This window comes from Clupea harengus, chromosome 1 (assembly GCF_900700415.2).
Source record: "Clupea harengus chromosome 1, Ch_v2.0.2, whole genome shotgun sequence".
Taxonomy (NCBI): Eukaryota; Metazoa; Chordata; class Actinopteri; order Clupeiformes; family Clupeidae; genus Clupea; species Clupea harengus.
Genome location: NC_045152.1, coordinates 10,100,515 through 10,125,444, shown reverse-complemented (window position 1 = coordinate 10,125,444; position 24,930 = coordinate 10,100,515). Strand labels below are relative to the sequence as shown.

At 43.8% G+C, this 24,930-nt stretch overlaps 2 protein-coding genes across 2 annotated transcripts in view; one reads left to right on the top strand and one right to left on the bottom strand.

Annotated features, from left to right (window-relative positions):
* Nucleotides 1-6,887, top strand: part of gjc1 (gap junction protein gamma 1) — a 25,966-nt gene extending 19,079 nt beyond the window's left edge. The window contains exon 2 of the mRNA XM_031567272.2: nt 2,836-6,887. Coding sequence (XP_031423132.1) covers nt 2,890-4,365 — 1,476 coding nt within the window. The 5' untranslated portion in view covers nt 2,836-2,889 and the 3' untranslated portion in view covers nt 4,366-6,887. The remainder of the gene's footprint in view (nt 1-2,835) is intronic.
* Nucleotides 6,888-9,063: 2,176 nt separating this feature from the next.
* On the bottom strand, nt 9,064-19,718 carry st8sia6 (ST8 alpha-N-acetyl-neuraminide alpha-2,8-sialyltransferase 6). The gene is made up of 7 exons (XM_012816831.3): nt 18,539-19,718; nt 17,360-17,428; nt 16,714-16,791; nt 13,506-13,650; nt 13,117-13,229; nt 12,891-12,983; nt 9,064-12,017 (listed from the first exon to the last, which is right to left on the bottom strand). The coding sequence occupies exons 1-7, from the start codon at nt 18,637-18,639 to the stop codon at nt 11,540-11,542; spliced, it is 1,077 nt and encodes a 358-aa protein (XP_012672285.1). The 5' UTR covers nt 18,640-19,718; the 3' UTR covers nt 9,064-11,539.
* Nucleotides 19,719-24,930: the final 5,212 nt, after the last annotated feature.

Sequence of the window (24,930 nt, the reverse complement as noted above, 5' to 3'; positions counted from 1 at the left end):
CATATTGTGTGTGTGTGTGTGTGTGCGTGCGTGTGTGTGTGTGTGTGTGTGTGTGTGTGTGTGTGTGTGTGTGTAATTTCAGGGGTTTGCCTACTGGTGGCTTTTGACCTCTAAGGGTATTGTGTATCTTAACTTCACTTTAGGCTGGGAAGTCATAATGAGTTGATGTGAGGTGAGAATATTCGCAATATGCATGGATGTGTGTGTGTGTGTGTGTGTGTGTGTGTGTGTGTGTGTGTGTGTGTGTGTGTGTGTGTGTGTGTGTGTGTGTGTGTGTGTGTGTGTGTGTGTGTGTGTGTGTGTGTGTGTGTGTGTGTGTGTTACAAAGCGAGAGACAGTAAGAGAGTGTGTGTGTGTTGGTGAATGGGTGCGTGCACGCACGGTATGACTCACTTAGTGGGTTCCATCCCCCCGGCCCATTCCCCACTAGCACACAGAAACACAGATTGGATTGGAAAGGTGCCCAGGGTGACGTGCTCTTGCGGTTAAAAGCCGTGATAGAGGGACCTCTGCTGCAGCCTGCCCTGACTGGAGGTCCTCTCCTGGGCAGGTTGTGTTAGGAAAGCTCCATGCTTTTATGGGGCCTTTGACTGCCCACGTAGGGAATGCATGAAACTGACTGCTAGGCAGAAGACAGGGGAAGGTTACAGTAGGGACTTAACTCAGTGTAACATTTACCAACACACACTGACACACTCTCACTTAAACTCATGCTCTAATACGCCCAGACTGTCTGTTTTTGTATTTGTCTATGTGTGTTATTTCAGGTATGGCAGTTGAGTATATTGCTGTAATAGTGATGTTTATGTGGTGAGTCACTGAAACACACACACACACATACACACACACACACACACACACACACACACACACACACACACACACATTCCTTGTGTTAGCCTTCTATGGGTCCTTCACAACCTTATATGGTCAAAGCAATCAATACTGAGCATGTTTTATTGAGCTGAAGTCCAAACATCCAGCCAACACAGACACCCGCAGACAAAGACCAGAGTTCACAAGCATACACCAACACATATGCATACACACACACACACACACACACACACACACCACACACACACACACACACACACACACACACACACACACACACACACCACACCACATACAGACACACCACACACACACACCATTTTTGTAACTCTTAAGAACATGCATTTTGACTGCACAACAGGAAACATCACTCATACCACCACACTACCATTACTGTGATTTATTTTTTGGGAAGACAAAGACATGCACACACTGTGATACATAAAGCATTTCATGAACACAATTACACTCCTACACACAAAGCATCAAATACTCACTTACTTCCACTTACAGAATTAAATAAACGCTTACAATGGAGTGTTAAATCCTGTCATAGACCCTGATGTTTTGCTGTGTATTTTACTGATGGTGGCATTTAGGTCAAACCAAGTGTGTGATTGTGTGTGTGTGTGTGTGTGTGTGCGCATGTGTGCGTGCATGTGTGTACTCTCGCATCTGTGTGATAAAATTCTCCAACTTTCTAATCCGCTTTCGCCGATAAGATATGGTCCCTCTTTGGGGCTTTCATTTTCCACAGTTAGGGGGGCTCCTACACTCTCATGCTTTTTCTGATTTTACACGCCCACTCTCTCCCTCTACCATTCTGTGCCTTTCTTCTCCCATTTTTCCTCTTTCCCTTCTTTTTCCCATCTCTCTCTCTCTCTCTCTCTCTCTCTCTCTCTCTCTCTCTCGCTCGCTCGCTCTTTCCCTTAATGGCATGAACAACAAAGTTGTTCCTGAGCCATGTGGCCTGTGGTTAAATATCTTCCCAAGTACAGATTGTTTAACATTCAGATCATCAAGGCGCAGATTAACAGAAAAGGAACATTACATAACACACCATTAATTTGAAGCCATACTGAACATGACATGTTCAAAGGTTAAAGTTTTTAAGTATCTAAATAATCATTGTCGACAATGGCAAAAGCAAATCTTAATCTTAATGAAGGACACTGCGTAAAATAAGTCTGTTCTTAAGTAATATAAACAGGCCTCTTTTAAATGACATATTAACAAATAAGCATATTAATAGGTAATAAACATTTTTAAATACAGGTTATAAAAACAAAGTAAAGAGATTTTGAAATGAGAAGTTAACAGATGTTTACATTTCCATTCATTTAAGAGATGTTTAGTGTTTCACACCAGTCATTGCATAGTTTGTAGTTGTTTTGTGGTTAAACATTAAAAATGTCCAATTTTGATTGATTTTTTGTGTAAATGTCATATATATCCCTCATGGCTCTCAGTGTATTTATCATCATTTAAAACACACACATCTCCTTTCAGTTTTGCATTCAGCATTAACAGGATGCAAAATTCCTTGCGCTATTTATGTCATACAGTAAGAATTTTGCAATGTCTTGCAATTCTGTCTTTGTCACTATTTTGCAATACTGGGTTAATATCTTACAGCTGCTACTTTCATTTCACTGTCTATTTCTCACATTCATGAACATCAAACCTTTGGCAAAACCAGGCAGTTTTGGATTGTAAGTGTTGAGATGTATGTTAAGTGTACATTTCCAAGATGTAAACTAGATATAATAACAATTTAATGTAAAAACATTGCAGAAAAAGCTTCCGTAAACATCATTACACTCCCTTTTTTGAGGTCGTTCGAACATCTAACATCCCTCTCACTCTCTTTCTCTATTGAACTTGAGATATCTGCCCTCCTTAAACATGCAAAATGCCTCTTTCTCTCCCTCTCTCTTCCTCTTTCTCTCTCTCTCTCTCTCTCTCCCTCTCTCTCTCTCTTGCTCTCATTCCCTTTAGAGTCTGTGATACCGGCCCTCTGAGACACTGTCTGCCCCGTTGTCCTCTGACATCATGAGCTGGAGCTTCCTGACGCGCTTGCTGGAGGAGATCCAGAACCACTCCACCTTCGTGGGGAAGCTGTGGCTCACTGTCCTCATCGTCTTCCGCATCGTGCTGACGGCCGTGGGCGGCGAGAGCATTTACTACGACGAGCAGAGCAAGTTTGTGTGCAACTCCGGCCAGCCAGGCTGCGAAAATGTCTGCTACGACGCCTTTGCCCCCCTTTCCCATGTTCGCTTCTGGGTCTTCCAGATCATCCTGTCCGCCATGCCTTCACTCATGTACATGGGCTACGCCGCCAACAAGATTGCCAAGATGGAGGACACACGAGGGGTCGCGTCGGGAGGGAGCAGTGGCACGGGGACGGGCACCAGAGGTGGAGGCTACACTCACCGGCGGCCGAGGAAGATGTACTTTGGGGCGCGGCAGCACCAGAGCGGCCTGGACGAAGGGGATGAGGAGCAGGAGGACGACCCCATGATCTACGAGGTGCCCGAGCCGGACACCACGCGGCGAGACCTCCTGCCACCGCGGCCCAAGCCCAAGGTACGGCACGACGGGCGGAGGCGTATCCGTGACGACGGCCTGATGCGCATCTACGTGCTCCAGCTGGTGACGCGCACGGCGCTGGAGGCCGGGTTCCTGGCAGGGCAGTACTTGCTGTACGGCTTCCGCGTGGCGCCCGTGTTCGTGTGTTCGGGCAAACCGTGCCCGCACAATGTGGACTGCTTCGTGTCTCGGCCCACCGAGAAGACCATCTTCCTGCGGATCATGTACGGCGTCACGTGCCTCTGCCTCACCCTCAACGTCTGGGAGATGCTGCACTTGGGCATCGGCACCATCACTGACATCATACGCCGGCGACGGGCCACGCCCCCCGACGACGAGTACCAGCTGGGGCTGCTGGGGACCGGGGGAGTGTCCGTCGGAGTCGGAGGCACCGGGGGACCGATCAGTGAGGGGGAAGGCACGGGCGGCGTGGGGGGAGCTGTTGGTGCGGACTACGTGGGCTACCCGTTCTCCTGGAACACGCCGTCGGCCCCGCCGGGATACAACATAGTGGTGAAGCCGGAGGCCATGCCCTACACGGATCTGAGCAACGCCAAGATGGCCTGCAAGCAGAACCGGGAGAACATTGCCCAGGAGCAGCAGCAGTACGGCTCAAACGAGGACAACTTCCCCACGGGGGCCGAACCGCGGGCCCCTCCCATCAACAAGGACGTCATCCAGCAGGCGCAGGAGCAGCTGGAGGCCGCCATACAGGCCTACAGCCAGCACCACGGCAACAATCATCATGACGACCCTCACCGCGGCGACGACGATGACAAGCCGCAGAGCAACATCACCCCGGCGCAGAAAGAGCACAAACACCACCACCACCGGGCCAAGGCCGGCAGGGGTGGGGGCAGCGCTGGGAGTGGGGGGGGGAGCAGTAGCAACAGCAGTAGCAGCAAATCAGGAGAGGGCAAGCCATCTGTGTGGATCTGATCTGGGGTTACACACATTACACTAGAGACAAATACATAGATTATATATGTTCAATACACAATTTTATGTATGCATTATTACACACATTCACATACATATACACTAATTAGAGGGAGGTGAAGGGATGGTGCTTGGACACACCCTCTTAGTGCCTTCAGAGTTTCTTCACCCCTGCAGGAGAGAGAGGGGGTTTCTGGGAGATTTGTGAAGCACTGACTGGCACATGCCAAAAGAGCTGGTAGGCCTGCCATCTGTCAGTCTCTATGCCGTGGTATTGAAGCTCATAAAGAATTAAAGCACCTTTGTCTTCCTTGAGGCGAGTCCTCCAGAACCCCTTTACTGCTCTCATCGTGGGAGAACTCTCTGGAAACTCTCCCTCCATACTGACACCCTGCAGTGCCAGTGGCTCAGACATGCCAATCCCAAGACTGCTTGACTGACTGGCTGACAGACTGACTGACTGTTGTGGGCCATTCTATAGCTAATGGCATTCCAGATTCTACAGTCAGTGACATTCCGGAGCTGGGTAGACACTGTGTGCCGAGACAAGTGCTATTAGATTCCCAGAGATTCCTGGTGCGCTGATGTCTGTCCTCCTTCCTTGATGCCCCTTTGGGGTAGCACAGAAGCACAATCTGATTTGGAGTAGCCAGGGATTCCTGGGTTATCTTCTTATTAGAGAGTTTATGTAAAACTAAGAGGGTTGCTTAGAATTTGGACCCACTAGGACAAGTTAGATCCAGAGCCCTATGAAACCGCATAGGAGCTCTTTGTAGGATAGAATGTGGTCGGATGTAGTCTCAAGTCTTTCTGCTCTTATAGGCCGTATGTTTTTTTCACAGTATGGTTAGAGTTACTTAATATCAATCAGTGATAAAAAAAATGTATGGAGTATGTATGGAACATATTTGGGGAGGGGGAGGTTGAAATCACCAGCACTTGAACTAAGGCAATGCTAAACCCATCCAGTGCTCTGTGGTTTCAGATTAGATCCAGTTGCATTCCAGCTAATCCAGGTTATTCCAGAAATACTCCCATGATCCTGCTCTTCTCTCTATGTCTTCCTAATGCACAGTGGCAAGTCTTCCTCCTCAAAAGTATATTGCCAGGGCCATATGTCTGATTTTAAGACAGCTGAAACAGGTATGCCTTTCTTTTTGATTTAACTGTGCATTAACATGTTTGAATGACTGTGGGAGACCATACACTGTTGTGATTGCTACGAGGACACCATCCAGAGAGGTGTATTCTGGCAGTTTAGCAAATGGATACTTATGCCATAGATACCTGACTAGAGAGAACACAGGTTTGTGAATACAATCCCTTTATGAGTCTAAATGGTTTTCTATACGGTGTCGCCAGTGTGAATGGCTGAAGAGACAAACAGGATTTGCCTAATTGTTTATGTTTTAATCAAGTTAAGTTCAATCAAGTTCTTTTCTATGAACTTTTTTTATAGCAGAAATTTCAATTATGAACAGATCGGTTGTTTCTTTGGATAAAATTTTTAATATATTTTTCTTTCTTTCATTGCCAAATTGTAAGAAAGACTATTTTTATAGTTAGTTGTAGTAATAACATACTACAGTTAGAAATACTCTCAAACTTCATGTAGGTGTTATATACATACAGTAGTATATATTGTACCAGTAGTAAACCGATTAGTTGGTTCAACTGACTGTTTTCTTTAATTATTCCTTGTTGGTTCAAGTCACAGTCCTGTTTATCCAAGGGAAAACTGACTGGCTGTTTCAGCAGGCCTTTCAAACAGCAGTGAACCTTGTGCTTAATGGTACTTGCTCAGATTGAAGGGGAGACAGTGTGTGTGTGTGTGTGTGTGTGTGTGTGTGTGTGTGTGTGTGTGGTGTGTGTGTGTGTGTGTGTGTGTGTGTAAGGATGTATGGATATGGGTGTGCACATACATGAGAGAGAAGACCAGGGCCTTTATAAAATTGCGAATGCTTGTGTATTGTATTAAAGACATGCTATGTTTGGTCTGTAAAAATGGCGAAATTGTCTGAAGTCACTCTTTTGTTGTCCTTGTGCCAAGGAGGCCAACAAAATGTGAGGCTAATTTTGAAGGAGGAGAGTGAAGGTGTTAGAGAATGATTCAAACTTCAGCACTGACATGTCGCTTATCAAGCACCTCTCACTCAGAGAGGCTGTTGGCTCTCATTAGTCTTGGTGCCATTTGCCTGTATGTGTCCATGTGCGTGGGCAAGTGTCTATGTGTGTGCGCACACACTCACGTGGCCAAAAGTGTGTGTGTGTGTGTTTTCTCTTTGAGAGGAGTGTTTCCCGTACTTGTGCAAATCGTCGTGTTAACTGTGTTTGTGTGAATGTGGACTTTGTAATAACATGTTCTGATTTTTTTTTTCTTTATGTGAACAGCTGGAGTCACCAGCAGTGTAATATATTTCCATTTTTGGAAACACTTTTATTTCCGATTAAGTATTCCTAAATGCATGTTTAAAGTTATTTTGTTAAGACATTTAAATAAATGACCATGGAAAAAAATGTCACTGTGCGCATGTGTGTGTCTACTTGCGCGCCTGTCAAGCTAGGGACGGACGGTGTTAGAGCGTTCTGTTCTGTCAGACTGGAGCGTGCGATTGATTTTGATGAGCATTGAAGAACAGGAAATTCGTCGGTCAATCTATATCATTACAGAGGTGATGGTTGATTTCGTGGCACATGTCACATACCGCAGGCAGGCCGCGCCAGGACTGTCGCTTTTAGTTTTGTCATGTGCCAATTGTCAATCTGTCCGCTTGTGCGTATACAGAACTGAAGAGCGTTGGTCTGTTAGTCATAAGTAAAGTAAGTAACATTTACACCGTTAACGTCACACCTATCATTCTACCGAATACAACATCTAGGCTACTGAGGTCCAATGTGAGATTGAGATAAGGCTACTGGAAATGTTATGATTCTTCACTTTACGATGTTTCACTCCCGGGGTTCTGGGTGCTCTCTCTCTCTATCAATGGGAGAACATACGTAGTCTATCGCCTGTAAGATGCATCTCGAAGATTTCTAGAAACTTCCTCGGGGGGCTCGAGCGCAGCTGGGTTCGCATTGGCCGTTGTGAACGGAGTCTTTCATCAAACAGCTTGCGGACGGCAGAAAGACTATAAATATAGACCAACCTCTGTCCTCAGTGACTTCGCTCATTGACCAAAAGCTCCAGTCGATGTAGATACTTTCCCAGGGCGTAGAGACGTAATTGAATGTTAAGTCAAGGAAAAGTTAAACCATAACACAAGTTGCTTGTTATTTAAAATGATCATGTTAGAGTTGAAAACGGTCTACGCGAGGAGATAATTGTCTTTGGATTTGTCTGCTAATGGATGACTATAGTCTAGGCCTACTTGGTTAAGAAACCAATGTGGGCTACGCAAAGAACTGCATTCCAATACTGTTAAACACATCCTAGACCAACCCATCACCTATAGTCAAAATTTGCAACGAAGACAGGCGTCTTACGGTAGACTTAGGGTTGTATTGTAAACCAAGCTGGCCCCCATTCAACACACTACAAACATAGCTTCTGTAACCTCTAGACATTTCAGGAAATCGAGGCCACTAATGTTTAATCATTTAATTATTTTAGCGTTTCTTTAAGATACAATTTTTAAGCTACTAATTTTTTAGATGACATGAATATTATTTTGTGATATTTTATTAATTAAAGCTCATCCAGTTGTATTTGTCAAGCCCGCCAAAGTTGGAAATGGAAATGGAAATGTACACCTACAGTAAAATGTTTATGTAGTCACGAACATTTAGAGGAAACTGCTGCCATCTAGTGGAGAGGTTGAGGTTCGTTTGTCCTCAATAGTGCCACCATTATGCCCAGTGAATGTAACTTAGTTATCACTAAGCTGTGCATATTTTTTCCAAATGAGCATCCTTACATCAGATTATCAGGAAATGTTTATTTACAGCGTTGTAGACGTCAATTGATCAAAGCAAGACAGTCCAAGTTTATTGCGAACTGACAAAAAAAAAATACATTTCAAAACTGTGGTTTATACAAACTCACATGCACATACCATATTACATTCTCTCTCTGTCTCCTTCTCATCGATGTCTTCTTTCTGCCGACAAGCAGCGCTTAAATAACACATTGCTGTAAACAGTGCAGGAGTGTATAAATAGGCCTAGCTGCAGCTGTGTTACACACTCATCTGTGACAACATTTCCAGCCCAGGACCTCTGACATTACAGGAAGCACTTGGGGCTTAAAGGGTTTTATGTCAAGCCAAGGACCAATTTGATGACTACAGAACAATGACATCAGAGACCAAGTGTTTATAGGCCAATGGGGATACATTCCTGTCCACTCTTTCCTGTAAACACACTAACACACATCTTGCAAAACATTCTTACGCTGGAAGACAGTGGATGAGCAGGATATGTGTTCGATGTGGAAACACCAGACAAACCCATAAAACTCACTGATCTGCTAAAGCTCTTACATTCTCTGTGCTTTATTGGCAGTTCAGCGAACACCACACTGGTCCCTCCCATTTCCAAGAGCACTGTGTGGTCTTTCTTTTCATATTCCTGCATAGGAAAAGGCTACAGTGGGCTGTTGGCCCATTGGTGGTAGCACTAGCAGTCTACTGGCTCTCCATTCATAGGTGTTCAGGGGGTCCGCAGGTGGCTAAGCAGAGGTCCAGACAATAGGCCTACTATTTTACACACAGCTTTGTCTTTATTTGTTAATACGTCTTCCTCCATTTACACCAATGCTCAACATTTGTAATACATGTTACCATGTCAAGGGAGATTTTGAACTTGTGGAAAGTCATTTTTATGCCTTGAGATCCTTGTAGAACCATGTCGCCTTCATATCCTTGTAGAACCATGAAATTCTTCCTGTTTAGTCTCTGTTATTAGCCTTTAAAGCAGACCAGAGACCTCCAGCAGGTTACCGACCATATTCCACTATCAATATAGGCCTGCCACCTGGGATGTCCTCATTTTGCTCTACAGACCCTTCTGTTGATGCGCTTTAGCACACCTGTGGCCTTCACATGTGCAGCTTCCAGAGACTCCAGGCTGTACCCGCTACTGCAGTATTTAAGTAGGGGTTTCACAGTTTGTCGTAACCTCACAACAGTACTAGCCAATTAGTGACCATAGCACCTGCACAGCATGCATGCGTGCTTTCGAAAACATGCTTTGCTCAATGTTGCCGATACATATCATGTGTCATTAAGGTAGCATGGAACTGGCAACTACACAATTATTTTGTATTTTTTAATGTAAAACATTCAGGGCTGATTAAACTGATGTTTGTGAGATACATACAGTAAATAGTCTGGTTGAAATCAGACTTCTGAACAAGGGGAGAAAAGAGATTGTTGACCACGCCGGCTATGACAGCATGCAGCTTCAGTGTGACTGGTACACAGACTCCATCCCCGCCAGCTCACACAGAGGAAAGTGTCCAATTACACCTTAAGTTACTATATGTTGAAGCTATCAGCTTAATGACAATTTTCTGGTAGAAATGGGGGTCATGTAGAACATTTACAATACAGATCTAAAGTGTACGTCGGCCAAAAAGAGCCCAAAAGTTCATATAAAGAAGGGTCTATCTGAGTCCAAAACACAACTTTTACTTTTCTTTGAAGATTAGTCAAACAACATTCTTAACTGTCCATGGCCCCTTTCAGGTAGTTCAGTAAAACAAATAGTCTTGGTCATTTGTAACATTTTTCTTTGAAGTGCTTCATAAGGTGGTGTGCCATAAAATAGTCTGTGCATTCTTAATGTTATCTTTTTTAGCATATGATACAATGGCTTGTTGAAGTGTGGACTATGGTATTACAAAAAGTACAGATCAAAGAATCGTTAGCTTGGCTCAATATTCAGTGTTTCCTGAGAATGGAGTGATTCACTTTCACCCTTTCACAGATACTTTCTCACCATCTCTCCATCTAAGGTTTTCTTTTCAGCCTTTGGAAGGTATTTACATAAGAATCAATATTAATGATTATTACTCTAATAATTTTATACAATGATTGAAAATCAATTTTTTTTTTATTCCTAAATGGCTTGGGTTTTACCCTTACCAAATACATTATGATGTACTCCTCACACAAAGGACGATTACTTTTTAGCTTACTCTGTAACTACTGTAGCTAGCTATGTCGCTGACAGAATACCTTAAGCACTGATTCATTGACATTAAAACAAGCAGTCTCTCTAATACGTTTAATTTAGCCGTCAAGCTGGCGACTCGTAGATCTTTTTTTTTAATAGGGAGCTGTTGTTAGAGGTAGGTTTGTTTTAGCTTGTGATCTCAGCATACTTGAAAGTGGAAAACTGACAACTGCTTACACTCACACATAGTTTTTACCTAAATATTTCGCTATCTACCACACTGGAGTGGCACACTTGATGTAAGCAATAGATAGAAAACATTTGAGATAAGTAATGACAAACAACACTGGCTGTGACCTGATCGCAGGCTCAAACTCAATGAAGGCAAATCATACACCATCATAACTGTAACAGAATCAATGAGTCTACACAACAACTACTGTTGTGTTTCTTTCACACAACTGTACTACATGGTAAAGCATGAAGTAAAGCTAAAAGCATAAAAACAATTGCACATGGCCTTTGGAATAGTCACAATTATGTCCCAGACTTCCTTTTGAAATGCTCTACCTGCCTGCGGACTGAATTGCTTAATTAAACACGTGAGTAGATTAGCCAATCAGAGAAGAGGTCAAATAATAAATTGGTTGGTTAAAAATAAATGTACCATACAAATGTAATAGCTGGGATTCAGTGGACAACTTTAAATACTAGATTAGATGACCCCTTTATTTGATTTTGATTGGTTTAGTATTTTCAATTGATTTGCATTTCTACTTATATTCCTGTGGGTCATTTTCAGCAAAACTATCCATGTTATCATGAAATCTTTGATTGTGCAAATCACAAGATTGAGAGTCCAGTCTGCACAGCAGACACGTTTTCACCCGCTCACAAAAGAGAACTACAAATACCAGCATCCGTGTTTACCAGCAATGAAATGAGGAACCGATTGACAACCATTCCTTGGAGCATTGCAGCCATGCGAGGAGAATTGTCCTGGAAGCTCCCATGAGAAAACATGCCTTACACCAGATGTGACTCTGCCAGGCATGGCTTACCCATCACTGCGTGGGCACTGCCCGAGGTGAACCCTGAGAATGCCCTGCCCATGAAGTCGCAGCAGGTGGTCAAACTCAGCGGGCATGGCATGGATTTTCTTCTTGGTCTCCCTGTTGTCATAGTAGTGGTTTGTGAGGGGCTGGTGGCCGTGCGGGTGCTGGCTGAACGGCCAGAATCCGTAGAGGTCCACGTTGGTGCACAGCTCCAGCGCCAGGCTGGCCACGATGAGGCCCGTGCTGAGGCGGACCGAGCGCAGGCCCTGGGAGCGCCAGAAGCGGGCCAGGCTGGTCAGGTAGTCCGGGCTGAGGAAGACGGGTCGCGCAGGACTCCGGAAGTCCTCCAGGGTGTAGACGGCACGCAGGGACACAGGCGTGTTGTGGCTGTATGAGAAGGCGGGGAGGAGGATCAGGGAGTTGCCGTAGGGACGGAGGCCCTCCACGAAAGGCCGCCGGCGCTCCATGAGCCCTCCGAACCTGGCAGAGGAGGAAACGACAGAGATGTTTCCTAAAATTTCCTAAAATACGGCATATTGGTGTCACACAGAGGAGTTGAATGGAAGGAAAAGGGAGCGGTTTCCTATTTGTAACTGTCTTCAATTCTTTATGCTAAATAAACTAAATAAAGAATTGAACACAGTGCAAATTGGAAACCTGCCCTGCCCGCTCATGGTGACTGAAAAGATTGAAGAAACAAACAAAGCGTTGGCCTGAGGAAAGCCTCGACTTCCTCTCATTAAAGTGCTGAAGGTAAAGGAATTCTAATCCCATAGACTTTTTGTCAAATTGAGCAAATTGTCTCTCACAGTCCTCTAGCTGTCCGTTCAGTGTTTGCGCTTTAAAACCCTCTGGTGTTCATACACAGTGCTGGCTCTGTAAATGGGTTATAAACACAGGGGCACGAGCCATGAACAATCTCAGCCAATCAACACGGTTCTTCAGTAGCACGGAAGGGAGGGGTGTAATTTGATTGGTTGTTGAGGACAAATATCAACAACTAACAACTTTCCATGAAACCGAATTGTGCTCTGCATCTTTCTAGTAAGAGTATAAACCATAGAGTGACAATGTCATGGCCGAAGACTTCATATAAATATAAATGTGTTTAGTTGATATGATTATTACAAGCCTTCCCTAAAATATCAGCATATGTCCATGTCAATGCACAAGAAGGAACTGAAAACCATTCTTAAAAAAATAACAGCTCTGTCAATATCCTCTTTTTTGTCTGGATCTCCATCCCACACACTTCACACACAAATTGTCACGTGTAAGCACCTACACATGCATGCACGTAATCACAGTCTGCTAATGCAGAACAGATACCTTCTTTTTTTTTCCTTCACTCACTTTTCATGGAGAATGCTGGGATTGGCTGTTACCAAGTCCGTTTTATTCCCCACGTCCTCCTCATAGCCGTGCTCCAGCGGAGGAAGGTTACATCTGTGAGAAAGGCACACAGCGCGGGGGTGGAAAGGAGAGACAGTGGTTTTGGTGGTTTTGCTGGTCACTTTGTGCATTTTAAAGGTCAAATCAAGTCATTTGTAGGGGAAGTACTTTTATTTTACAGACATACCTGATAACAAATTGGGCAGAGTCGATTCTCCGTCCACAGCTACTGTTGGCCAGAATACCCCCATTTCCAACAACGGAGCATGTGTCCCATGATGTGTTCCCAAAGGGTGGCTCCTATGCACATGTACACACGCACGCACACACACACACACACACACACATACCCACACACACACACACACACACACACACACACACACACACACACACACACACACACACACACACACACACACACACACACACACACACACACACACACACACAGGGAAGACGACCTAATGAAAAACTATGTATTAAATGAACTAAGCGAATGACCTGTGAACCAGGTGAGCTAAGCCTATGTGCCTACCTGCCCATCATCAATCAAGCACCTATGGTGTCCCTTACCTTTGGAAAGACATTGAACAGTGCAGAGGTCACTTGCAATGGCTTCCTCTTCTCACCATCGTACACGACCTTCGACCCCAGAGGGGTATTGGCTTGTGTGACAACTGCTTTAGTGGCTCCATGGCACCTGCTACTTAGCAACGCCCTAAGAAACCAAAGCACAAAGCACAGCACTGGTCAGTGGAACAGTACAGTACTAGATAACAGAACTTAACACTCCTACCTAATATTTTATCTGATCTGCATCTAGTTCAATTCAATAGGTTATTAGATATAGATGCTGGATATAGATTTATTACGCTTGGGTATCAAACACTTTGATTAGTGATTGATACGATTGATTGGTATGGTTAATTATGCTGTGGCCTGGGATTATATGAACCATCCACTGCTTTTTCTTAGATATTGTTGCTGCGAGACAGCGTCTCTCTACACCTTTTTTCAATCAGAAGACTGGAGACTGGATGTAGAAATCTGAAGTTTTATTGTAATCGATAAGCTACAATAAGGAGAGGCCCATGGATCATCTCATTGTGTGAACGTCCTGCATGCCTTTTTAAGGCCCATATCTTCATGTGGTCTATTCTGTTTGGCTATTTGCCAAAACCAATCAGCATTAACTATTCCCTCTTTGCTAATTCCCCTGGGAATAAAGTCCCCCTAATTCCACCCTCCTCACCGGGGGTTTCTTGGAATGTGCCTGTGTCGTGTCTTTGGTGCTGACTTTAACGTCAGTAAATCATCAGTAAGTCAATAGCTAAGTTACTGCTTCCCGCCTGGTCTGCCTTACAAACGTGAGACTTTCATACTGATGAGTTAATCCATGTTCATCTAAACATAAAAAAATATCCAACAATATATATGAGATGAATTAAATTAGCATAAAAACAAACAAATCAAATGGTTAATAAGTTAGATAGAGAAAGAGAGAATGTGATGGCAAATGAAGAGAGAAGAGAAGAAAAACATCATGGCAGATGATGTCATTCCTGTCCTGGCCATTTACATGCTTCAGAACTGATCAGAAAGTCACATGCGCTGTATCCTCTGTAACAAGATCCTGTCACAAACAAGCCTGCCAGATGGTCTTCGGAGGGCTCAGATGACAGGTTGTGTTGGTCAACCTGAACATGACTCTGTTCGCATATGCCAGATTGCCATAGAAACATCAACAGACCTCTGCTCTCTGGATTAAAATGAGTTGTCAGCAGTCAGCATAACTTGAAAGTCATAACAAAACTCCACACGTGCGTGACATCCATGCCAAACACGTCAGACCTCAATCCTTTAGTGCTTCAGGTTTAATATTGGTTAGAGTGTCATCATCATACACGCTCAGCCTGGCCTTTGTGGCGTAACAGACAATGGAACAGAGAACTGCAACACAATTAGGGGTAGCTACACAGAGAGGGTGCACTGCTGCCCAAGGGCTTTCCCTGGCCCTGACAGAGAATGAGACCTGCCATAACCTTCAGCCTCCCCAGAGCAACATGATACTCTTTTCCAAGGTCCCAGGGCCCAGCTCCAGAGTCAGGACCGGGAGAGGAAAACTCCAGGTCAAACTTAAAGTTAAGAGACTACACAATGTGCAGGCTTAACCACATTCTTACAACAGGGCCCCCCATGGTTATGTTAAGGAGAGGGTCAGGTGATGTGTCAGCGAAGAGGGGGGAGGTCAGGAGAGAGCAAAACAAAAGAACAGGAACTTCTGCTCAGTGTGTGTGTGTGTGTGGGTCAAACACACCACTGCAAAACAATTCAGAATCTGGTACAATAGTTAGAGCCTTTGTTTGAGGAGGGGGGGATTTACTGAGAACAAAAACCTGATTCTGAATCACAGGAGACTTGAGTGCACCCTATCTATGGCCACACTGCTTTCTAAAAGAAAACCCATCACATCAAAGAATGTCCTTGTGCTGCTGTATTTCAGATTTAGAGATCTCTTTTGGCCCGTCCTTACTGTATCAGATGATCATCTCAGTCACTCCATGGTTCCCACTTCTCACCGATCAATTAATCAATTAATCAAACCCTCAGAATCAATGATGGTGAAACAAGGCAGAAAACCACAGCAGGAATCAGTGTGCTCAACAAGCAATACAACACCTATACATTCATAACCGTCTTTCAGTCAACATAAAACCTAGAGACGTCATGCTTCTTCTTGAACTGCAGCTCCACTGGTAGAGAGCACTGAGTATTTATGACTTCACTCTATAGTCAGGTACAAATACCAGACAACTTGATGCAAGTTTAGAGATGTCATTGAATTCAGATTACTCCACTGTACAAAGCCAGAGCACACTGGTCAGCTAGGGTGTTCTGTGATGAGCACTGCCTTAAAATGAACTTGGAATTTTTTTTATTGCTGTAAAAAAAATTACTGTACAGTCATTGTTGTCTCATGACCATCCCCGTGGTTCAATTTCCTGTTCCCACTGAGTTATGCTCCACTCCGAGACCCAGAGGAGAAGATGGGGCCACAAGGAGGGTTCTTTCGTCACCTAGTCTTAATCGCCCACACATGTTTACCCAAGGATTTTGCTGGAAACACACACACACACACACACACACACACACACACACACACACACACACACACACATACATGCACTGACAGATGAAGAGGTTTCTGCTAGGCCACAGACATGGCTCGAAGGATCCCGAGTACTCAGCTGTGAAATCGTGTTGTGTATTTGCGTTGGACCATGACAGTGAAAACCGCACGTTCACAGATGGTTAAGACAAACCTCTGAGTGTTTCAGTGAGTGTCATGGGGATTGAAGGGAATGGGAAATTAAGGGGAAACTGTCAGAAGTTACAATATCTTATTTCTGGCATCTCTGCATTCTTCTCTCTCTCTCTCTCTCTCTCTCTCTCAGTCTCTCTCTCTCGCGCAATCCCTTTCTGTCTCCTATTCTCTCTCATACACACAGCGGTTATTTCACAGACACATCAATCTATCTATGTATCTATCTATCTTGGTCCCCCTCAATCCAGTTCATTTTTTTGTTCTTGGTACATTCAATGAGCAAAACCCAGTAGGCCAAAACGTAAGAATGGAATACATATGTGTATGTATGTTTGTATTTGTGTGTGTGTGTGTGTGTGTGTGTGTGTGTGTGTGTGTGTGTGTGTGTGTGTGTGTGTGTGTGTGTGTGTGTGTGTGTGCACAGTGTTTATCTGTATGGTTTCTATGTGAACTTACCTAAACCTTTTATAGTTGTTCTCTTGTTTCTTCCAGTTTTTTGAGTATCGTTCCAACACTTTATCAATAACGCTGTCCCTGAAAAATTAAACAGTGCATTGTTTTACAGAACAGCAGAGAGACACCTGTCTTTTAAGATGCCACTAAGATGTCTGCTGTTGCTGGTGTGAAAACACGGTCTAATAAAGATATCGCTTGATTAATAACACAATTCATTAATGAAGGATTCATCAATTAAAACATTTATATAATTGGAGGTAAACAGACAAATAAATAAATAGATGGGATGGGATAGAATGAAATGGCCCAGTGGTGATAACAGCATTACAAAGTTGATAATTTTGACAGTCAAAGCCTTCCTGTTCACTCAGCCCTAGTGACACGGTGTAAATCTTACTTATATTTGTGCTTTGCCCTGAGTTAGACTCTGCCAGGATGGAAAAGAGTAGCCTACGTTAAAAGAACAAAAGACTGTAGTAATGCAGACACTATAGTCCTGTCGTGCCTTTTAGCTGTGCTCTAACAACAGTCATAGCCAATAGATGAAGTCCTTTGCCTTGTCTTGTTGCAAACAAACGTTTTTAATACAGGTGGTTTGAAGAAACCACCATTGGGTTTTCTGTGCTCTGTGCTTTGAGGGTCTTACCTACAGCCTGTGCAGTCTGTTAAGTCCGGACTCTTCTTGACATGAAAAGGGCTACGAGGAGTGGTGTCACTGCAAGAGAGTGAGTGAAACAGGTGAGAAACAGAGAGAGAGAATGTGTGTATGTGTGTGTGTGTGTTTGCGTGAGCTTGTGTCTAAGAGTGAGCACGAGCGAGAAAGAGAAAGAGAGAGAGAGCACGAGACAGAGAGATAGATAGAGAGAGAGAGAGAGAGCACGAGACAGAGAGAGAGAGCACGAGACAGAGAGAGAGAGAGAGAGAGAGAGAGAGAGAGAGAGAGAGAGTGAGAGAAAGGACAAAAGCACCATGCAGCATGAAGGGAAAAATACTCATACATTATGCACTGTTGAAATTCCTTGCTCTTTCTGTCACTAACATTTTATTAGTAAATGGACTACTGATCATTTCTGACAACTTGTCTATAGAACCAGCTGGAATAGTGTTTAGGCAACTGGCCTCTGGAAGTGTAAAGGCAACTGGCCTACGGTAGTGTAAAGGCAACTGGCCTACGGTAGTGTAAAGGCAACTGGCCTACGGTAGTGTAAAGGCAACTGGCCTACGGTAGTGTATAGGCAACTGGCCTATGGTCGTATTTAGGCAACAGGTGCAGGGACACGGAATCCTGTGTCCACACAAATCCCTGACAGCGTGGTCATAGGGTGATGTATCTGTGAACCTTTGCATGCCTCCATTCTGTGTTTGTACCTGAACACCTCCTTGCAGCACAAACATTTTCGTCAGCACAAAGATGTGTTTGTGTTTCAGTGTGTATATGGAAACAAAGCATTTATAAATAAATAGATAATCCTGACTCCTGAAAAACTATTTCAGATGGTTACTGGCGACTGAGAATAGTAGTTTTAACAGAGAAAAAAACTCTATGCGTCTACTGAAATCCATCACATACTACTTTCAGTCAGGGAAAGGGTACTGAAAACCTTCAAGAATAGCATTAAAAGAAAGATCAGTAAAAGTTAAAGTAATTTTCACTTTACCCACAAGCAGTACTTTTACTTACATCGCCACAAGTGACAAAAATAATGATGTTATTGAATAAGGAAAGCTAACACAAATGAGAAGATGAGCAAAGTTCTGTCAAGAAAGTACGTAAGAGGGACATACATCTACACACACACACACACACACACCTGACCAGACTCACCTCTCCGAGGAAACAATCCACAGAAGCAGGGTGAAGAAGGATCCGAGGGCAACCACAATGAGCATGAGAGAGAGGAGCAGCTTCAGCAACACAAGCTTCATTCCTCCCACACACACACACAATTACACACACCTGCTGCTTCCTCACGGACATAGTCTGCCTCTCTCTCCCTCTCTCTCTCACGCTATACCCTCTTCTGCCTCTTCTGCTTTCCCCCTTCCCGTCCCTCTCGCTGACTCTCCACCCCGGTTGTTTCCGTCCCCCTCAGGTTTCCTCTTCTCCCAGTGCTGCTGGCTCCTCGCTCGCTCAAGTGTTTATTCCTGTGGTGGTTCTCCGGACCCACTCTGTCTCCGCCTGTCTCCCTCTCTCTCTCTCTCTCTCTCTTTCTCTCCCTCTCTCTATTTCTTTTGTTTTCTCTTGCCCAAACCAAGTAGTTAATCTCCTTGCCTCGCTACCCTTATCCCTTACTTTCCCTCTCTAACTTTCTCTCTCTCATACATACACAAAGTGTGCTTCTCCATTATGACACACCTCTATTACTCACTTGGTTTCGAGGCTATGACACTACCTTTATCTAAATTCTGCCTTTCCTCTTTTCTGCCGCGTTCACTCCCTCTATCTCTCTCTCTCTTACTATCTTGCTCTCTCTTACTAGCTCTGCCCTGCCCCACCGCTAAGAAAAGAGGGGGAGTTGCTGGAGATGTGGGGTGGGGGGTGGGGTCCTCCTGATCCTGTTCTCACAGTTTCTTACTTTATTGTGCAGACCTGGTTTCTGTTCTCATCTCCATAGCTCACTTTCAGACAGACTTCCCTCTCCCGCTCTCTTGTTCTCTTAATCTCTCTCCCTCTGTCTCTCCCCCTCTCCTTTCCTGCTTGTCTGGCTCTCTGTTCAGGCTCCACGTCCGTACTTTCGTTCTGCTTCTCACTAGCTGTTGCTGTTGCTCCTTCTACATTCTCCACCCCCCCATCCCCCAAGTCCTGGCATGCTCCCCCCCCTCCCCGTCCATTCCCCATTACCCCCACCCCTTCCCTCTCCCTCTCCTTCTCCCTCTTTTACTGATTCTCTGTCATGCATTCATTTCTCCCCTGTTCTTTTTCCCTCTCTCTTGATCACTGACGCGCACGTGGAGTGATAATATGTGTGCCTGCCTGGTACTGAATTAGCGTCCAAAGCTGCCCCTCTCAACTGTGTGTGTGTGTTGGGAGTGTGAGCTTTTTTTCCCACACCATCCAATCAGGGTCAGTGACTACTTGGGGCAGGGGCTATCAGCCAATCAGATACTCTGGTGTGAGTTCTCCCCTCAATAACCCCACTACTCCCTCAGCCAAGTTTCTGCTAAGGCAGAGAGTGAGAAAAGAGAGAGAGAGAGTGAGAGAAAGAGAGAGGGAGAGTGAGAGAAAGAGAGAGTGAGAGTAAGAGGTAGAGAGGGAGCAGGAGAAGAAAATGCCTTAGTCGCTAGTAAAGACTACTAAAGAGGTTGCTATTCATTCTTAATTTGAGACTTGAGAGTGGTCAAGGGGAACCTGTATGTGCCCCAGTTTGTGTGGTTTTAGAGGGAGGGAAAGCAGAAGAGGGGGGAGAGAATGTTTTCTGGAGGGGGGCAAAAAAACAAGGCAGACTCCCCTGTTGCACATAAAGCGGTTGTGTTGGGGGGCTGTTTAACGGATGAATGAGTATGAGTGTACTTGTGTGTGTGTGAGAAACAAAGAGAGGGCATTTCCTAAAACTGATTTTGTAATGTCTGTATAATGTTATTATGAGTACTGTGGCAATTAAGCCTTCAAGCCAATTCAAATTCCTGCCTTATATCACTTGTGTACTCTCACTTGTTTTGCTTTGGAAACAATGGACTGTACACAAACACAAGAGACACGAAACAGAAGGAGAGAGAAAGAGAGAGGGATGGATGGATGCATTGATTACTAAAGGATGCAATGAGTACTAAAAATGAAAGATAAAGTCATGGGATAGGGATTGGAATGTCCCGAGACAGAGCTGGTTGGAAAGTGTATCCATTCCAGTACAATCTCTATTATCAGTGAAAATAAAACGAGGCGCTGTCTCCTCCCCAGACTCCTCACTGCATGGAGCCGTACTAGCCTGTGAGGAAAGCACAATATCTCCTTTTGTTTGCCCTGGCTGTCTGATGTCACATGCGTGCACCAAGGAAGTGACCCATTTCTCCCGTGACAAACACACACACTAGCATAAACACAGCCTCAAGCACAAGTGCACACATACACACAAAAGACATTTGGTGGGCCAGTGTTTTATTTACCCAACAGGCTACTTTCAAACCCACACACACTCACTTTTAATCAGCTTTGTGTGTGGGTGTGTGTGTGTGTGTGTGTGTGTGTGTGTGTGTGTGTGTGTGTGTGTGTGTGTGTGTGTGTGTGTGTGTTCATGAGAGACTGTGGATTGATCTCTCTAATGGTCTTCTGGGCAGCAGACTTGATGATTTGGAGTTAGCAGATGTTCACTTTGATCTAAGAAATGCATTATAGCTGAGCCTATCCTTTTGTGCAGAATTTATGTGAGCTGCCAGAGCAGTTTGTGTGTGTGTGTGTGTGTGTGTGTGTGTGTGTGTGTGTGTGTGTGTGTGTGTGTGTGTGTGTGTTTTTTTGTGTGTGTTTGTGTTTGTGTGTGTGTGTGCGTGTGTGTGTGTGTGTCTGTATGTACATTTGCGTACTTGCTGCCACAACCCTCTTGCGTGGGTTTTGATTGGTCAATGATATATATATATAAAAAGAACCAAAGGGAAGTGAACAGAACACACCCACACCAACACCCGGGGCCTTGTTCAAGAAGCCTCAACCTTCTTCACCACTTAAACATGAGTCATCTGACAGTTGGGAGCAGTGCGGCTCAAAGAGAAAAAATATGGCATGATCTCAGGGCAGCCTGGGTCAACCTTTTGACCGAACTGGATGACTACTTCTGTTAATGACATGTAAAGACATCCAGACTTTACGGTTTGGGTTAGCTTAAATGTTGTGTGTGTGCTCAAGAAAGAAAACAGAAAGTGTTCAAGAATTTTTTTTTTTTAAGTGTGTGAAGGTGTGTGAAGGTGTGTGAAGCATGCATGTTTGACAAGATGCATCAGTACACAGAATACTGCTGTCTGTTTATTCCTGTACACATGCGTGAGCTGCCATACAAGAATCTGCTCGACTGAATGTACACGGTCACAAGCAGATATACTCATACATACCTTGGCAGACTGGCTTTACATTACAAACCACACACACATTCACACACACACACACACACACCCCTCAGTTCTCACACGGGGCATGTATCCTGTGCCATTTTCATCCATATCAACAATAAGACAGTTGGTCTAACCTTCATCATCAAACTGCAACTACATGTATAAATGTATATTCACAAACACACACACACACACACAATACTGGCCCTACTTAATCAGTGACTGCTTTAAGTGGTCTTTTGGATGCCTAACTGCAACTGATGCTAATGAATGACTCTGTAGACTCTAATTACAGTAATACGCTTGGCATTCACTTTCATTGACTCCACAATAGATCACTACTGCATGGAGAGATGCCTCATCCTCAATCTGCAGCCTCCTCTACAGCACCGCTCTTGGACATGCTGCTCACAGCAGCTGTCAGGCCTGTTGCCAGGAATAAATAAAAGTCCCATGACCTTTTGACAACCATGCATGTGGCAGACATTGACCATTGTGTCACCACTTCCTATTTCTGTTCCTGATTAGTATCCAAAAGAGTCGCATTTTGACCACCAGACTACCAGACCACCAGACCGTCATCCCATCGTCTAATGATGATGATGATGATTATTATTATGGTAATTCTTTAATGTCTGATTTAACGAGTCTGATTTGTGTCTTGCATCAAAGCAGCTGCATTTGCAAATATCACATAGAATATATTAGCATACATTTAACCTAACATTACAATCACAAAAGATACCAGTCCCTTCAATGTACATTTGGTCTTGGATTAAGCTCCATATTTAATTTTAGGACTGACTGGTGCACAAAGTGTTTCAGTCTAACCCTATTAAATTGTGGAACCTTGTATCTCCGGTTTGACAACAATTCGTGTTCACTCTTCAGAACATGGTTGGGATCAGAGGCCATATTATTGACCAGCCTTTAATGTTATTAATATGGGCTGATTCATACAGCTTCTCAAGGGGGTGGCTTACAATATTTCAGCAGATTTGTATTTAGTAGAACAGTTGTGTCTTTAAAGTAGTGGACAAACAGTTATACCATTACCTGTGCACTGTAGAACATTCTAAGAAATTGCAGTATATCCTGTGTGAGAACATGAGATTCGTGCTAAAGCAGCTGCTGTGACCACCAAAAGTTGGCCAGCATAATCTCCAAAATGCAAATGTTATTATTGTAACAAAAGAAAGGTCCCCACACTGGTATTGCACAGATACCTGGGGTCAGGAAGCAAAAAGAGACCTGTTTGCATTAGAAGCCTATCTCATTTACATTAAAAGCCTAGGTGGTGTCTTAAACAGTATATAAGTCTAAAGCTTCAGATCTGCACTCCACTGAATCCAGAGTATGTTCCACGTGCTTCATTACTGCACTTTACGTAAATAAAGACTGATTGCTGCATCAACCGCCTCACAAACATCCTTTTTCCTATAAATTGGCAAGCAGGCCATCGTGAGATTTCTCAAAAAAAGGGGAATTTGTGAGTTTTCTACTAATCTTCTGTTTTGGAATTTTTCAGCAGACACAAGTGTGACATTGTGTTTGACCCGAAGAAGTGCAGTCGGCCCGACCAATCGTGGCAAAGTATTAAACTAAGTTAGCTGGGTAGTAGCCTGAAGTTTTATTGACATATATTCAAACTTTATAACACAAATCCATAGATTGTGATTTTATCCGACTTGACGTGATAAAGTTATAATTTGAATTTGTGTCTTCTGTCTATTCTAGAGCCTTGTCAGATAGAAGTGAGGAACAGGCTTGGAAACAATCAGGACAGGAAAAATGTCAAACCAGAAAAGTTAGCAGAAGTGCCAATGAGGAAAGGGGAATGTACAGCAGCCTTTGCGGTTAAGCTACTTTAAGCGTTTAAGACATACAGTGGTTCCCCTGACATCACGACTGAGGATGTTGGCTATAAATTTACTTTAACCAAAAAGTGATCCCGAGACTCATTCTGCCATAGATATGATTGTGACTCATCTCTCAGACTAATTGGCAACACAGCGGTAAAAGCTTCAGTAGAAGCAATCCAGTGGGGGTTATAATGTCCTATGCATGTGGAGAAGAGGGTCACACCGCAAGACAGAAGGGGGAGACATCAAGGCATTGTCTGTCATTCATGTGGAAAAGAGGGACACATAGCAAGGAACTGCAAGGACAATAGATCAGAAAAGCAGAACTTTGTTTGTTTTTCATGTCGAAAGAGGGGACACAAAGCTAGAAGGTGTAACTCTTCACAGACAAGAACAAAAAGCTATCGAGATCTGCTGAAGAAAGTACAGTTTACAGATGGCATTGCCTCAAGACAAAAGACCCAAAGAGGAAGCCATTAACACCTGACCAGACGAATCACTGCTTGAAGAGAATGACTGTAACTCAATCAAAAGCAGCTGATAAATTGGAATTCCAAATGATATTGATAGTAGCACACATTGACAATATGTGATCTTTCCAAAAAATTAAATTGTGTTGATGTTGATGCATGTTAGATGTATGAAGATTCTTGTGAGGAAAAGGATTTTTTTGTGAGGAAGGCCAAATTGCAATGGAACCTGTGGGTCCAGAGATGTGGACACGGGTTTACCACAGAACACTGGATGATCCAACAAGGAAAAATTCAGACGGCCACCACACAAAAGATTTCTACAGACCATCCATAGATTAGAGATCCACAAGCCCAGAGATTCACCTTGAGCGATTGACTGATGAAAGTAAATAGACCACAACCGATGAAGACAAAGAAGAAAACAATTAGAGGCAAAACAAGCACTCCTCTTTGAAAGGTGCGACTCTGAGAAAGAAAGTTGATGTGATGCTATGTATGGCTTCATAGCATCACTGTAAGAAACACTCTTATTAACAGAAATAAAAAAACAAGAGGAATTTGTTTTCTCACCCCAAAACACTCCTTATCAAGCCTGTCAATAGCTTTCAAAGAGTTTTGTGTCTACTGATCCTAATGAGACAGTTTGCCTCAAATTCATTATGTAATTTCCTGATCAGCCATGGAGCCAAACGTATCCTGTTATTCATACTTTCTTGGAATATTCTCTCCACCCTCATAGACACAAAGCACACAGAATTTTAATGTTTTTATATATTTTTATGGATTTTAAATCTGTCTGAGCATGTGATCATACACACAAACACAAACACACAGACGCGGAC